This window comes from Mus caroli, chromosome 18, assembly GCF_900094665.2.
Source record: "Mus caroli chromosome 18, CAROLI_EIJ_v1.1, whole genome shotgun sequence".
Classification (NCBI taxonomy): Eukaryota; Metazoa; Chordata; class Mammalia; order Rodentia; family Muridae; genus Mus; species Mus caroli.
The window spans coordinates 21009366-21023211 of record NC_034587.1 but is presented as its reverse complement, the minus strand read 5'-3'; the positions used below and the strand labels follow the sequence as shown (position 1 = coordinate 21023211).

The 13846-nt window shown below is 43.1% G+C and overlaps 1 protein-coding gene across 3 annotated transcripts; it reads left to right on the top strand.

Moving 5' to 3' along the window:
* The first annotated feature begins 688 nt into the window (after window positions 1–688).
* Znf24 (zinc finger protein 24) lies at window positions 689–11983 on the top strand. Of its 3 annotated transcripts, none has more exons than XM_029471725.1 (4): window positions 689–789; window positions 3389–3889; window positions 4127–4274; window positions 6991–11983. In XM_029471725.1, exons 2-4 carry the CDS (start codon window positions 3470–3472, stop codon window positions 7527–7529), a joined length of 1107 nt encoding a protein of 368 aa, XP_029327585.1. In that variant the 5' UTR covers window positions 689–789; window positions 3389–3469; the 3' UTR covers window positions 7530–11983. The 3 variants fall into 3 exon arrangements, with proteins under 3 accessions (XP_029327585.1, XP_029327587.1, XP_029327586.1); XM_029471727.1 differs by lacking the exon at window positions 689–789 and adding an exon at window positions 817–1289; XM_029471726.1 differs by lacking the exon at window positions 689–789 and adding an exon at window positions 817–1674.
* The last annotated feature ends 1863 nt before the right edge of the window (window positions 11984–13846 follow it).

Below are 13846 nucleotides of genomic sequence, written 5' to 3'. Positions count from 1 at the left end.
GCTTAATAAGAGTCATGCACGGTCATGGTCAGGAGGAAAAGGCAAGCAACCATAGACGACCTACGGGACAACGTAACAAATTTCTGTCAGTAGTTACGTAGCTGAGATCCACTGGAGGACTTTAAAAAGGGGAATAGGGTGATCTAAGTGATTACACCCGCAGCTGCCTTAAACAACCAGCATGCGTGTATTCTGCAATTCTCTGTGACTAGCCAAAGGCCTCAACTAGTTTCATCTTGTTTCTTTGATAACCTGTCGTAGTCTCTGAGACACAGCTAGTGGAGGACGATAGTTTGAGGCATGGTTAGAGGCAAACCTTGTGTCAGGGCCCAAAGCTCCTAAGTAGGAAACACTATAGGGTGCGGGGGCAAAGTAACCGATTTACACGTAGCGACTGCAGCTGACCCGATTACGGCACATTTTCAGAAATGTTCACTTTCGTCAGTTAACCAGAGGGCTCCGGAGAGGAGCACCGGGCACTCGTGGAACTGCCGCCCACGTCCCTCTTGCTCCCTTCTCCTTTCTCTGGAGTGGAACAGAGAGCAACAGTCACTCTGCGAAAGGCGCCAGGCCAAGCGCAGCCTCAATGCGGCCATTGTCATCAAGCCGCACCTCCCCCGCTCACCGCGCGTCCCCATGGCAACCCCGGGCTTCGGCTCCCCCATTTCCCTCCCGCCCCCCGTCCTGCGGACCGGAAGCCGTGCGCGCCGGGGGCTTGTGGGAAGCGGCTGGAAGCGGCGGCGCTGCGTCTGCCCGGGACGACGAGGCTGCGGCGGTCCCGAGCCAGAGGTCAGCGACGCGCGGGGGTAGGGCTCGTGGAGGAGGGCGCGGGTAGGGGCCGGGAGGCCGGCGTCGCTCGGCATCCCGGGCGTGCGCACAGAAGGCGGCGGCGGAAGGGCCGCGGCGGCCTGCTGCACTTCGGGGGTCCGCAGAGCCTCCGGCGCCCGCATCCTCGCCGCCCTGCTTTCCCCTCCCCCACGGGCCGGTTTTGTTCTATTTCGAGGCTCTGGCGGCTCGCGGAGGATTCTGGGAGACGCTGAAGTGGGATCCGGCGGTTCTCGCGCACCACCTGCTGGGATTTGTAGTCCCGCTGGTCCCGGGCGGAAGTGCCTGTCCAGTGTGGCGGGGTGGCTCTGGGGCCTCTGCGTTCCTTCCTGGTGAATGCTGGGAAGAGGACGGCCGAGTTGCTGGGGCAGGCTGGGCTCGGCGCCGTGAGGCGGGAGGTCGCTGAAGACCTGGATCCCGCCGAGTGCCGGATTGCACATTCCACGAGCTTGGTGCAGTACAAAGTAAAAGAAAAAGCAGTTTCTGTTACGTAGAAATGCGTGAGCTGTTGATAGAGTCGGCTCCAGGAATAAGAACAAATAACTTGGATTTTGTTCTCAGGCCATCCCACTCCTATCTATCTATATGACCTGTCAGTTTGATACAGCATTTTTTCTCATCCTTTGTCTTCACCTTGACTGGTTTCAGTAAGGCTTTCTTAAGTTTCTGGTTTTTTGGTTCTTGGCCCTGATTGATTAAACAGTAGCAGTAGACTTAAGAGTCTCTATGTGCCCGTGGCACGGTTTTGATTTTGCAAATACCAAAAGGACCAGAAAGTAGTTCAAATTTCCCCGAAGGAAAAGTTAGGGAAGCTGACTGAGGAAAAAAGACTCCTGTCCACTGAGAATTGTAAGTGCTTTTTCCTAATAGAATTTGCTGCAGTTGATACTTGTTACTGTAAGTTTAAATGTATATATGGTGTGGTGGATGCCTGAGTAACATTTGCATGTTATGTGAAATAGTTTCTTCCGCAGTGTTATGCGATCGGTTACTGAACTGTGTAAAGGAGAGTCTGTGTGTGACAAGATCTACTAGCCCAGGTTGGGTTTGCCATGTAGACGAGGATAACCTTGCTTCTGCCTCCGTGTTGAGGTTACAGATTTAGGACACATACCTAGCTACTAGTGAACATTTCTCACATATATTTTAAGTTTAGGGAGTTCCTAAACAAACAACATAGTATTTATGCACAATTCTGAGAGTTAGCTCAGCAGTAGAGGAGGATGTGTAAGGTCCCTGGATAAGTCTCTAATCCAGGGGGTTCAGGCAGGGGCTGTGGTTGATCTGGTTCCTACTCCAGATTTGCAGAAAATGAAAAGTGGGGTGGGCTAGGTGGCTCATCGGGTAGGGGGCTTGCTCCCAAGATCCCAGATTGCACATAGCAGGAAGGAGGAACTAACTCCTGCCTGTTGTCCTCTGACCTCCACGCCTGTGCTGATGCATTCCAGCACAAAATAAATGGGGGAGAAAAAAGTTATGCATGTGCCACCGCTCTGAATGTTTAGTTTGTTATTTTATGTATATTTGTACCACGTGTTTGCCTGGTGCCTAAGGAGGTTAGAAGAGAGAGGCTTGTGGTGCTAGAAACAAACCAGGGTCCACTGCAAGGCCACCTTCTTAACTGCTGGACCAGCTTTCCAGTCCCAAGCTTCAGAGCATTTGGAGACCACTGAGATAGATGGCTTCTTACCTGGATTCCTTAGGTTATTAAATTACCTTTGGTTGACCATATGTCACAGATAGGCAATCTTTTTTTTTTTCAAGAATGGGCAAGATAGTAAATATTTCATTGTTTTAGATCTTAGCTGAAATCATTGAATGCTGTTAACTCTACCATTATAGCCTGAACCACAATTAAATTTAATGACTTATGTACACAAAATTTAAACATATTAATGGGGCTGGAGAGATGGTTTAGTGGTTAAGAGCACTGGCTGTTCTTCCAGAGGTCCTGAGTTCAATTCCCAGCACCCACATGGCAGTTCACAACTGTCTGGAACTCCAGTTCCAAGGGGTCTGACACCTTCACACAGACATACATGCAAGCAAAACCACCAATGCCCATAAATCATTTTAAAAAACATTTTTACATCTTATTTGGGTGTGTGTGAGGTGGCGGGGGGGGGGGGGGGGGGGGGGGGGGGGGGGGGGGGGGGGGGGAGGGGCATGCCCATGTCATGCCCGGCTTGTGCAGAAGTAGTAAGTTTTCTCTTATGTACTTGTTGGTCATCGGACTCAGGTCAGCAGGCTTGGCAGCAGGCCTTGGCCAACCGAGTGACCCTGCTGGTCCTGGACAGATACAGCAAGCATATTTTCTCAACATGAAACGTTTCTGTGCTTTTTCGTCATTAAATTTTTTACACTACTTTACTATGGATGCTGTGATAGGCAGCAGGCTAGATTGACTATAATTTACCAGCTATGTTAGAATTTCAATCAGTATAGGTTATAGGTTATTAATTGGAATTTTTAATCCAGTAAAACAACATGTCTTTTTTGCTGCTGCTTTTGAATATCATGGGATACTTGGTGATTTATGTGTCTTCTATTTCTTGTACCATAGGAGTACTTTTGAGGAAAACAGGGTATTTCTCTGAGGTGTATACCTTGCCTCCACTGCCTTTTCCTGAAGTATTGTAACAGGATGTCTGCACAGTCAGTGGAAGAAGATTCAATACTTATCATCCCAAATCCAGATGAAGAAGAAAAAATTCTGAGAGTGAAACTAGAGGAGGATCCTGATGGTGAAGAGGGATCCAGCATTTCCTGGAACCATCTCCCTGACCCGGAGGTTTTCCGGCAGCGGTTCAGGCAATTTGGATACCAGGATTCACCAGGACCTCGAGAGGCGGTGAGCCAGCTCCGAGAACTTTGCCGCCTGTGGCTCAGACCAGAGACACACACAAAGGAGCAGATACTGGAGCTGGTAGTTTTGGAGCAGTTTGTTGCCATCCTACCCAAGGAGCTACAGACTTGGGTTCGAGAGCATCACCCAGAGAATGGAGAGGAGGCAGTGGCTGTTCTAGAGGACTTGGAGAGTGAGCTTGATGACCCTGGTCAGCCGGTGAGCATGCTTGCCTTATTTTCCCAAGGTGGAAACACTAATACAGCAGTAGGCACACTGCTGAGTTAACTTCACTTGGCTAAGTTAGAAGTATGTGTATACCTCCCTCCAGTTCCCCTGCAACTCTGCAATACCTGGCTGCTCTGCTAGCTAGGATTCTCGTGTCTCTGTATAGTTTCTATTATGTGTGCTTAGTGTCAGAATATCTTCTCAACCAAAGTGAACTCTTGTTTTCAGGTTTCTCTCCGTCGGCGGAAACGGGAAGTGCTTGTAGAAGAGATAGCATCTCAGGAAGACGCTCAGGGACTACAGAGTTCTGAGCTGGATGCTGTAGAGAACCAGCTCAAGTGGGCATCCTGGGAACTCCACTCTCTGAGGCACTGTGGTGAGGATCAGGGCACCGTGTGGTGGTGTGGTCTTTCCCCAGAGTGCTTTGCTTGTTCTTGTGGCAAAATCCTTTTAATCAGAAATTCCTATGCAGTAAGAGCTTGACTTTTTCTGATGGTTGATTCATTGGCCTTAGGTATTTTTTGCTCCCAGACATTACCATCGTTAACTTTTTTGCAGTCTTCTTCATGAAGACCTGCCTATCTTGGGCTCACATCTGCATTTCTCAGCCAGTACCTGGAGACCAAGTCTGTTTTGGTGATGGGATTGTTTAGCTGCTGTCTGTTAATGCCCTTTGCTTTCAGTCTTCTGCCTAACCGTATTGACATGGTGAATTTATCTGAAACCTCCTTCAGCCTTTTTGTTTATTGTATCACCGAAGTTTTCCTAAAATTCCAGGAAATTTTAATTTTAATTAAATTTTAATTTAATTTTTGTTTTTTCCTTCAAGACCTAGAGTCTTTTAAGAAACTTTCTCCTTTTTATTTTATGTGTATGGGTATTTGCCTTCATGTGTGTCTATGTAGTCTGTGCTTATTGGGTGCCCTTGGAAGTCAGAAGATGATGTCAGATCTCCTGGAGCTGGAGTCACAGATGGTTCTGAGCTTCCTTTTGGGTGCTGGAAATTAAACCTGGGTCCTCTGGAAGAGTAGCCAGTGCTCAACCACTGAACACCTCTCCGGCCCCCTTAAGAAACTTCAAAAGGATTATCCGTCTTTTAAAACTTACCTGTAACTTGAGTCCAAGTGTGTGCATGTAAGTGCAGGTACTGCCAGGTCAGGAGAGAGCCTTGCAGTAAACTGGGACTCATGCCATGGACTTGTTTATAAGACCTAGTATGCTAAACTTGCTGTGCTGCAGTTTGTTTCTGTGACATTTTGTTTGAGATTGTTTCAGGAGTCAGTCCTTGAGGTAGGTGGAAATTAATACTAGCATGCCACAAATTAAGATATGAGCAGTGTTCTTCCCCGTAGGGAGTGTTGCTACAAGTCAGAACTGGGGTACAGGTGTAATCTGCCACACTGGTTTTACCTATCATGGGAGCTCGTTCTGTTGGCTAGTTCAGGAACTGTACTTGTCCTTTCAGGATATGCTTTCATGGGTAGAAAACATGTCCTCTTCCTAAATGTCAGAATTGTCTGTTGGCCTCATGTTAGCAAACTAGTGGCTTTTCCATCCACAGCATTCCATTTATTCCAGGTCATATGTCCATCTACCCTTCATACTTGACTTTTCAAGTATGTAGGCCTCATGGCCCCTCAGGCCCTTGGATCTCCCTCTCTTCTGCTTTCTCGATTGACTAACCTTGCTATCACTTATCACGGGCTGCTTTTGAGTGCTCCTGCTCACTGTGTGACAACTGTCTACTCTGTACTGCTTAAAGTTCCAGAAACATGTTGGTGAGACTTGTTCTTATCCCTGCCTGCGGGTAGACAGTGCTGCCACTTAAAAAATTGAGGCTTTTTCTTTCTGGACACATCTCTCTATAAGATTTGTACAGTTTTTCTAGCTGTCATGACAAATTCCAAGTTGGAGCAAGTTTCCTTAATAGGGAAACTTTTATTTATTGTGTATTGAAGTTTTAAGTGTCATGGCTTTAGTTAACATAGGCTGTACTCGGATTAGACTTAGCTTTTTGTCTTGTTATTTGAGACTTGGTCTCACTTTGTGGCCCTGACTGGAACTTGCTTTGTTCTTGGAATTGGCATTGAGTTCACAGACATCGTTCTTCCCTTCCCTTCCATGAGTGGTGAGTTAAAGGTGTATCTCACCACGCCCAAGTCTTGGCTTTTTTTTTTTCAATCGGGACTCCTGTATTCTGCTGTAAGTTCAGTATTGGGTGTGACATACTGACTCATTTCATCAATAGCTACTGTTTGACAGATTTTTTTGATGTAATTTCTTTAAAAAAAATTTTTTTTCTGTCATTGTTTTTTTTTCCCAAAGTTTTTTTTCAGACCTAGCCATATCAGTTTGATTTTTTTTCCCTTTATCTGATAATCTATTTGTCACCTACTCTATTTTTTTAATGTGTGCATTATATGCATGTAAGTGTATGTCACTTGTTCAGGTGCCCAAAGCGGTCAGAAAAGGAAGTTGGATCCCTAAGAGCTGGAGTTGTGATGGTTGTGAGCTTCCTGGCAGTGCTGGGAACTGAACTTGGGTCCTCTGGAGGATCACGTGCCTTAATGGTTGAGCCATCTCTAACCCCTGTGTTAAATTTAGATGAAACCTTTTGTGTCATTTTGCTATCATGCCATTAGCTCACTAACTTGATAGTCTTCCTTCTTTTTCTTTCTTGAGAGTAGTCAAGCTTATATGTTCATAGATGTGTACAATCTGTTTATTTTTTTCTTTTTTGAGAGTAGTCAAGCTTATATATTCATAGATGTGTACAATCTGTTTATTTTTTTCTTTTTTGAGAGTAGTCAAGCTTATATATTCATAGATGTGTACAATCTGTTTATTTTTAGGTCATGAAAAAGGTTTTTTGCCAGGTATGGTAGCGGCACACTTTTAATCCCAGCATTTGGGAGGCAGAGGCAGGCAGATGTGTGAATTGGAGGCCAGCCTGGTCTGCATACCATGTTTGAGGCTGGCAGCAGCTGCATAGTGAGACCTTCTCTCAACATCAACAACAAAATCCCCTTTCCCTTCAAGTTCTTTCCTCTCCAGCTAGGTATTGAGTGATGTTTACATTTTCTCTATTTCAGATGATGATGCCACGACAGAAAATGGAGCACTGGCTCCAAAGCAGGAGATCGCTTCAGCGGGAGAGTCTCACGAAGTCCCCGGCACTCTCAATATAGGTGTTCCCCAGATTTTTAAATATGGAGAAACCTGTTTTCCCAAGGGCAGGTTTGAAAGAAAGAGAAATCCTTCTAGAAAGAAACAACACATATGTGACGAATGTGGGAAACACTTCAGTCAGGGCTCCGCCCTCATTCTTCATCAGAGAATCCACAGTGGGGAGAAACCGTATGGATGTGTTGAATGTGGAAAAGCCTTCAGCAGAAGCTCCATCCTTGTGCAACACCAGAGAGTCCATACTGGAGAAAAACCCTACAAATGTCTTGAATGTGGGAAAGCTTTTAGCCAGAATTCTGGGCTCATTAACCATCAGCGGATCCACACTGGGGAGAAACCTTACGAATGTGTGCAGTGTGGGAAATCCTATAGTCAAAGCTCAAACCTTTTCAGACATCAGAGAAGACACAATGCAGAAAAACTTTTGAATGTTGTGAAGGTTTAAGAAATTAGGAGGAAACAATCAGCACTCAGGTCTTTTTCTTCAGAAATGAAGACAAAATTAAAAACATGAAGAGATATGGAAACTTATTTTTCCCTGTTGACTGGGAAAATCCACTGGGAAATAGAAAAAAAAAAAAACAAACGAACTTCATTCACCATTATTATCTTGAAAGAAATGGTGTTATACCTGCCTAGAAACTGAAATTTTAAATAATTCAGGTGTTAATACCTAAATTTTTCTTGTGAAGTTTATATTCTCTTTTTTTCTCCCCAAGTAATGAGCTACCTGGTTCTTTGTCCCTTTCCTTTTTCAGACAGCTACTTTATTTCTGTGTTGGTCATTGCAGTGTTGTTCTGTAAGGGTGCACACGGTTTTATTTTAAAAGGCAACACAGGAATTGTAAAATCTAAAGCCCATCCTCAAGACTCAGAAACATCCCTTAAAGCTTAGTTTCCTTTTGTTCAGGATGAGTGTATTTGAGAAAATAGAAGATAAAGGCCAAAGCCTCAGACTCAGATGAGCCTTAAGATCTCAGATGAGAGATGGTAGCAAAACTTCAGAGAGTGGAGGGGACACACTGGGCACTTACCCAGTGAAGCATGTCACGTAGGTACAGTCATCCTGTAGGAAAACTGGAAAAGAAAAGGGATTTTACCTGACTTGTGGGAATCTTACTAATGAAAGTGGTTTTCCTGTGTAAAGACAGAGAGTTGTAAAAGTGATGGTAAGTCGGACACTAAGGAAGAGTGTAGTGATGTTGAAAGGCAAATGTAAAATTAGGTAATTACATGACCTGGCTTTTAGAAAACCTCAGACATCTAATTCATTTGCCTCATGCTAGTTAAGGACAGGACATTCCTTGATGGGGTGGGTAACAATATCAGGTTTGCTATTTTTATTCCTTTGGTACAAAAGGGTTTAACACCAGGCTAAAACAGCCATACATTTATTATTAAACATTTCTACCGACAATGCACTGTGCTAGGTACTGTAATCCTGCCGTAAGTAGGTAGGTATCTGTTCCACTGTAAGTCATAAGGGATTTCCCCATCAGCATTCCCAGGTCGCCTCTGAGAGCCCCAGAGTTGTAGTTCTCTTGCCAGTGTGCTGTGTTTGGAGGGAGATGTCGCTCAGAGAGTTAGCTAGTCAGCTCTTAGTTAGCATTCTTCAGCGGTGAGCTCAAGTCACACTCTTTTACTTTGAAAGTTAATGAACCTTAAAAATCCAAACATTTCTAGTAGCATTGTGGTTGTAACTACATGCTGGATGGACTGTACTTTAAACAACTAAGCTATTAATAACTAGTTTATTAGTTGTCAGGATTGATTTATTTTAATTTACAGTCTTAACACATTTTTTTAAAAATTTATTAAAAGTAATAATTTTAGTAGTAGGATTCTGTATGCCTGTATACTTGGCTAAGAACCCAAGTACTGTGGTCCTACTGTTTAATGGAAAACTCTGGAAGGTAAAGCATTGGATACAAGAGGCTTTTTATGTAAGACAGGCACTGTTACATGGAAAACTATCCATGCAAGTACAGATATTTCATAGTTCCAGTGATTTGGGTCATATCTGGTGCTTTGTCAAATTTTAACGTGAAAAATTAGATTTTTGCCTGAGCCTGTTGAAAAGCAGTAATAAATGCCACACAGCTAGTGAAGTGAGGCCGAATGAAGCTTGTTCATGATTTTCTGATAACAATTATAAGAAATGTGCTTTATAGATTAAGATTTATTGAAGTATAAATATGTAGTAATGCTATAATGTATTTTTAAGTTATACAAGAAAATGTAGGGACTTTTGTTTGGGTTTTTCTCTGTGGCTAAGAGGAAACAAGTTAATGTCCAATAAAGCTGCAAACTCCTCTGCTCTAAGATAAAGTAGCTTGGAATTGCCTTACTTATTTATTAACGACTGGCTTCTTTCCCAGTAGGATTTTGAGTTGGCACATTTATATAAAGCCTGCAGGGATAACAGAACTCTGAGGGTAGGTAACCTCTGGGTGGAATGTCAGCCTTAACAATTTTAGGATAGATTTGTCTCCAAGGCCAAAGCTGCATAGTGATGTGAAAGCACGGAAGTAGCATTAGAGTTGGTGAACATATGAAGTCAGTCTATCAGCTCTGACACTGTGTTCCTGTTGAGAAGGAAGCTCAGACAAGGCTCTGTGGGGAGAGGGGACTGGGCTAAAACCCTGGTGGTTTACAGGAAAAGGACGCCGTGGGCTTTGTATTTAACCGACTCTGCTTAACCAGTTAATTTACAGTTAGTGGTTGCTGACTTCAACTATCAGCACACATATTTTGGGAGGTAGACAGTAATGAAGTAGGCTGGTAACAGGTGCCAAGCAGCGGCCTAGCTAGCACCTTTCAGGTTAGCAATTCTGTTAGGGCATGCATACTAACTGACCCAACAGTCTGTTTAGTGGCTTTTAGTGATTTAAATAATCACAACTAGTTGATGTTTGACCATTGCAGCCTGTGTGAGTTTAGGGGATGTTTTCTATACTGAAACAATTTGCTTGCTAAGCATTGGATTGGAATGAATACTGAATCTCGCCTAGAACTGTGGACTAGAAAAAGGACCCAAAGATAATGTGACTTGGACTTGGCAGGGCTACAACTCGCAAGGCCAGGTTTTTTGATTGGTCTGTTGAGAGTGATGGCATAAGTGAAGTCCTGCTTAGTAAGCACTACATTTTTTTTTCCTAGTTAACAAGCTTGAAAAGCTATTATATATGCCCATTTGAATTTTTCACAGTGCAAAAACAAAAGACGAAAAAGACATCAGATTTAGCCAGAAATTGTGATAATTGGGTTTATTATCCTTCCAAATTTAGCTCTGTACGTGTTTAAGCAAACATGTTTTAAAATAATAGCTGGCCTTTGGGGTTGAGTACAGGCTCCCACTACAGTGCTTTACTGTGCTTTAATCCTCCGCAAACCTGAGATAGTAACATATCTCCATGGCACATCTGTAGTGAGACTTGCTTTCACTCCTTACACTGATGTGGACATTTTCATTCCATTGCATGAAAACACTCACAGTCCATCTAAGCAACCCCATAGTGATGGGTTAGTAGGTTCTTTATACATAATAGATATGGATGACATCTATAGACATACATTTACTACCTATGTAGTTGGGTCTGTAATACAAATAACTAGAAATGGATTTATTGGCTCACAAAATATATATTTGACATTTTGGGGGGAACTACAGCTTATACTACTAACTCCATTGGTAGTAATACCCGTTTGCTCCACTCCTGTCAGTGCTGCTCATCCTAGAGGCCAGGTCTTCATTGTTTTGTTGCTCCTTTATTAGTAAGATGGGACATTTTTGTTCATTGGCTATTTTTATGTCATCTGGTCTTGCTCATTTCTTTTCTTTCTTTGTTTTAATTATGAAAGTATAAATAACTACAGTTAACACCAAAAAAAAAAAAAAAGGTATAAGAGCAGAGACCATTTTCTTCAGGGCTTCTGGTTGGTTTCACTTTCCAGTGTACTGTACATCCAAGTACACATTTCCATATGAATATGCAGACATGTGGACACCTTTTAAATAAACTGGATTATATAAGGAATTTTAAGATATCTTTGTGTTAAATATTCTGGTATTTAAATTCCTGTAAAGTGCATGGTTAGCTACTAGACACTCTACTTATTCATCAGTGTAATCTTCACCAACTCTGAAGAGTGCTCATCTCCCCACACAGCCTTATCTACACTTGATAGTCCTTATCTGTTTGGGATGGGGATAGAGAAAAAAGAAACGGTCCTTACATTTCTCTGATGAATAGTGAAGTTGGAGTTCTTTACAATTCCCTGCCGGTTGGTTGGTCATTCATAGCGTCTACTGCTTTTGTATGGGGTTATGTGTGGGTGTCTGTTCTGCATTTCTCCCTGGATGTATGGTAACAGTATGGTATTGTGGATTACCCATCCCATACGGCTATGGTGAGCACACGAGCAGGCTTGGCATGAGCCATACAGCATCCTAGCCACAGTGGTTAGAGATGAGGCATACAGTTTAAAGAAGGCTAGGGAGAGTGCTCAACAGAACTGCAAATACTGGCAAGGTTTTGGAGATACTGGAGACCCGAGGATGATGTGAGCCTGCGTTCTTACTATATGGAGAAAATACTGGAGGAGACATTGAGGCCAGCAGGGATGGTGAGAAAACTTAAGTTCTGATATTTTTCTGGGGGCCCTAGATCCAGATGTGCCTAAAGCCTGCCTTACCTCTGGACTTTAAAGTTTTTTGAGCCAATAAAGTCCCTTTCTTGTTTAAGATAATTGTATTTGGCTTCTGTCCTGATTAATATATAGGGTATTTGTGTTTTCTTACTGATTTGTAGTAAACCTCTGTAGTTTTAAATTATAAACTTCATGCATTATATAAGCTAATAAAATTAGCATGGCTTTCTGTGATTTGGGCTCTGTTAACCTCTGCCATGTGTTACCTTAGTCTTTCTCCTCCCCAATTCACACAGCACTCCCATTCCTGACATTCTGACAGTTACTGAATGCTGGCTTTCATGTCTGAATGACTTTCATACATAGCCTCCAACAGATCTCTTCTCCCTCCAGACTCATTTGGGTCCAGGTGTGTTAAACTGCTGACTCTGCTTGTCTTGGGGCTTCTATTGCTTTGATAAGACACCAGGACCAAAAGCAACTTGGAGAGGAAAGGGTTTATTCCATCTAACAATAGATTATTTGAGTTCCTACCCTGCCCTATCTCCAAATTAAGTCAGGACAGGAACTCAAGACAGAAACTTGGAGGCAAGAACTGATGTAGAGGCCATAGAGGAATGCTACTTTTTGGCTTTTACCCGACGCTTCTTGAACCTGGTTTCTTACAGCACCCAGGCCACTAGTCCAGGGCTGGCAGCAACCACAGTGCACTTGGGCCCTCCCCCATCAGTCATCAAGAAAATGCACCACAAGCCTGTCCACAGGCCATTATGGTGAGGGCATGTTTTCAGTTAAGATTCCCTCTTCCAAAATTACTGGCTTGTGTCTCGCTGCCTGCCAGCACACTGCTGTACCTAGCTAACAATGCTCTTAGGACACTGCCTTCAATGTATGGGGTCCCTGGGACCCTTCAAAATTACCTTTATCTAACCGGTTTGGGTGAAGGGGACATTCTATACCTGTACAAGCCCAATACCTGATTTGGGAAAAGAATCTTATGCGGCTGTAGGGCATTTTCTTGATTGATGTGGAAGGGCCCAGCCCGTTGGGGGTAGTGCCAACCTTGGTCAGGTGATCCTGGATGATCTGAGAATGTGGGCTGAGTAAACCGTGAGCAAGCCAGTAAGCAGTACTCTTCCAAGGTCTCTGCTCATTCAGGTTCCTGCCCAGTTTGAGTTCCTGTCCTGAGTCCTGTGATAAACTATGATGTGGAAGTTTAAACAGAATAGACTGTTTACTCCCAAAGTTGCATTTGTGTTTTATCAAAGCAATAGAAACCCTAAGATACACAAATACATGTGTGTACATGTATACGTGTATATGTATGTGTGTGTGTGTGTGTATATATATATATATATATATATATATATATATATATATATTTTTTTTACATAGTATATGTATATACATATACACATACATGGTTTCACACCAATGAAGTCTATAGTGTTAGAATACTCCTCGGATTGTAGCCTCAAGTTTTGGATAGTAAAAAACTATTTTAATCTATTTCCTACTGTATATCCTCCATAAGGATGTGGTGCTGGTAGATGCCTTTAATCCCAGCAGATCTCTTGAGTTTCAGGCCAGTTTGGTCTACATAGTGAGACCCTGTCTCAAACAACAACAAAAAATCCAACTCATAAAGCATTTAAGAATTAAACCGGATGGTCCTTGTTTTTCATACTAGTCTTAGCTGTCATGGTGCTTTTTGTCTAGAATTTCTCATAGACTCTCAGTGCATTCAAAAGAATGGTCCTAATTTAGCCAGTGCTAACTGGGTCTTCCTGCCACTCGTCCATGTGTCTCTGCCCTCACAGAAGACTTTCTGTTCACTCTGCTCCAACCGTCTGCTCTTACCATCTCAAGTAAGTCCAGCACTGCTTCAGTTCTTCACAGTTGCTATTCTGATGTGGCTCTTTCATCAAACTAAGTCTCTCAGAAAAACTTTCTTTGGCAAACTTGTATAAATTGTATTATTGTTCCTTGAGAAAAATCCACATGCATACACACAATCATAAACATACACTTAGAAAACCACCGCCACCCTAAGTGTCCCTATGTTGGCGGGCTACATTTTCTTGAGGTACTGGCTGCTTCTGTCTAAAGTTA

What these genes read in the sequence shown, in the direction of transcription:
- Znf24 (XM_029471725.1), top strand. Translation starts at nt 3,470, where the DNA reads ATGTCTGCACAGTCAGTGGAAGAAGATTCAATACTTATCATCCCAAAT. An exon ending in TTGATGACCCTGGTCAGCCG is followed by an intron (nt 3,890 to 4,126) that starts GTGAGCATGCTT and finishes TCTTGTTTTCAG; the next exon opens with GTTTCTCTCCGTCGGCGGAA. An exon ending in CCACTCTCTGAGGCACTGTG is followed by an intron (nt 4,275 to 6,990) that starts GTGAGGATCAGG and finishes TCTCTATTTCAG; the next exon opens with ATGATGATGCCACGACAGAA.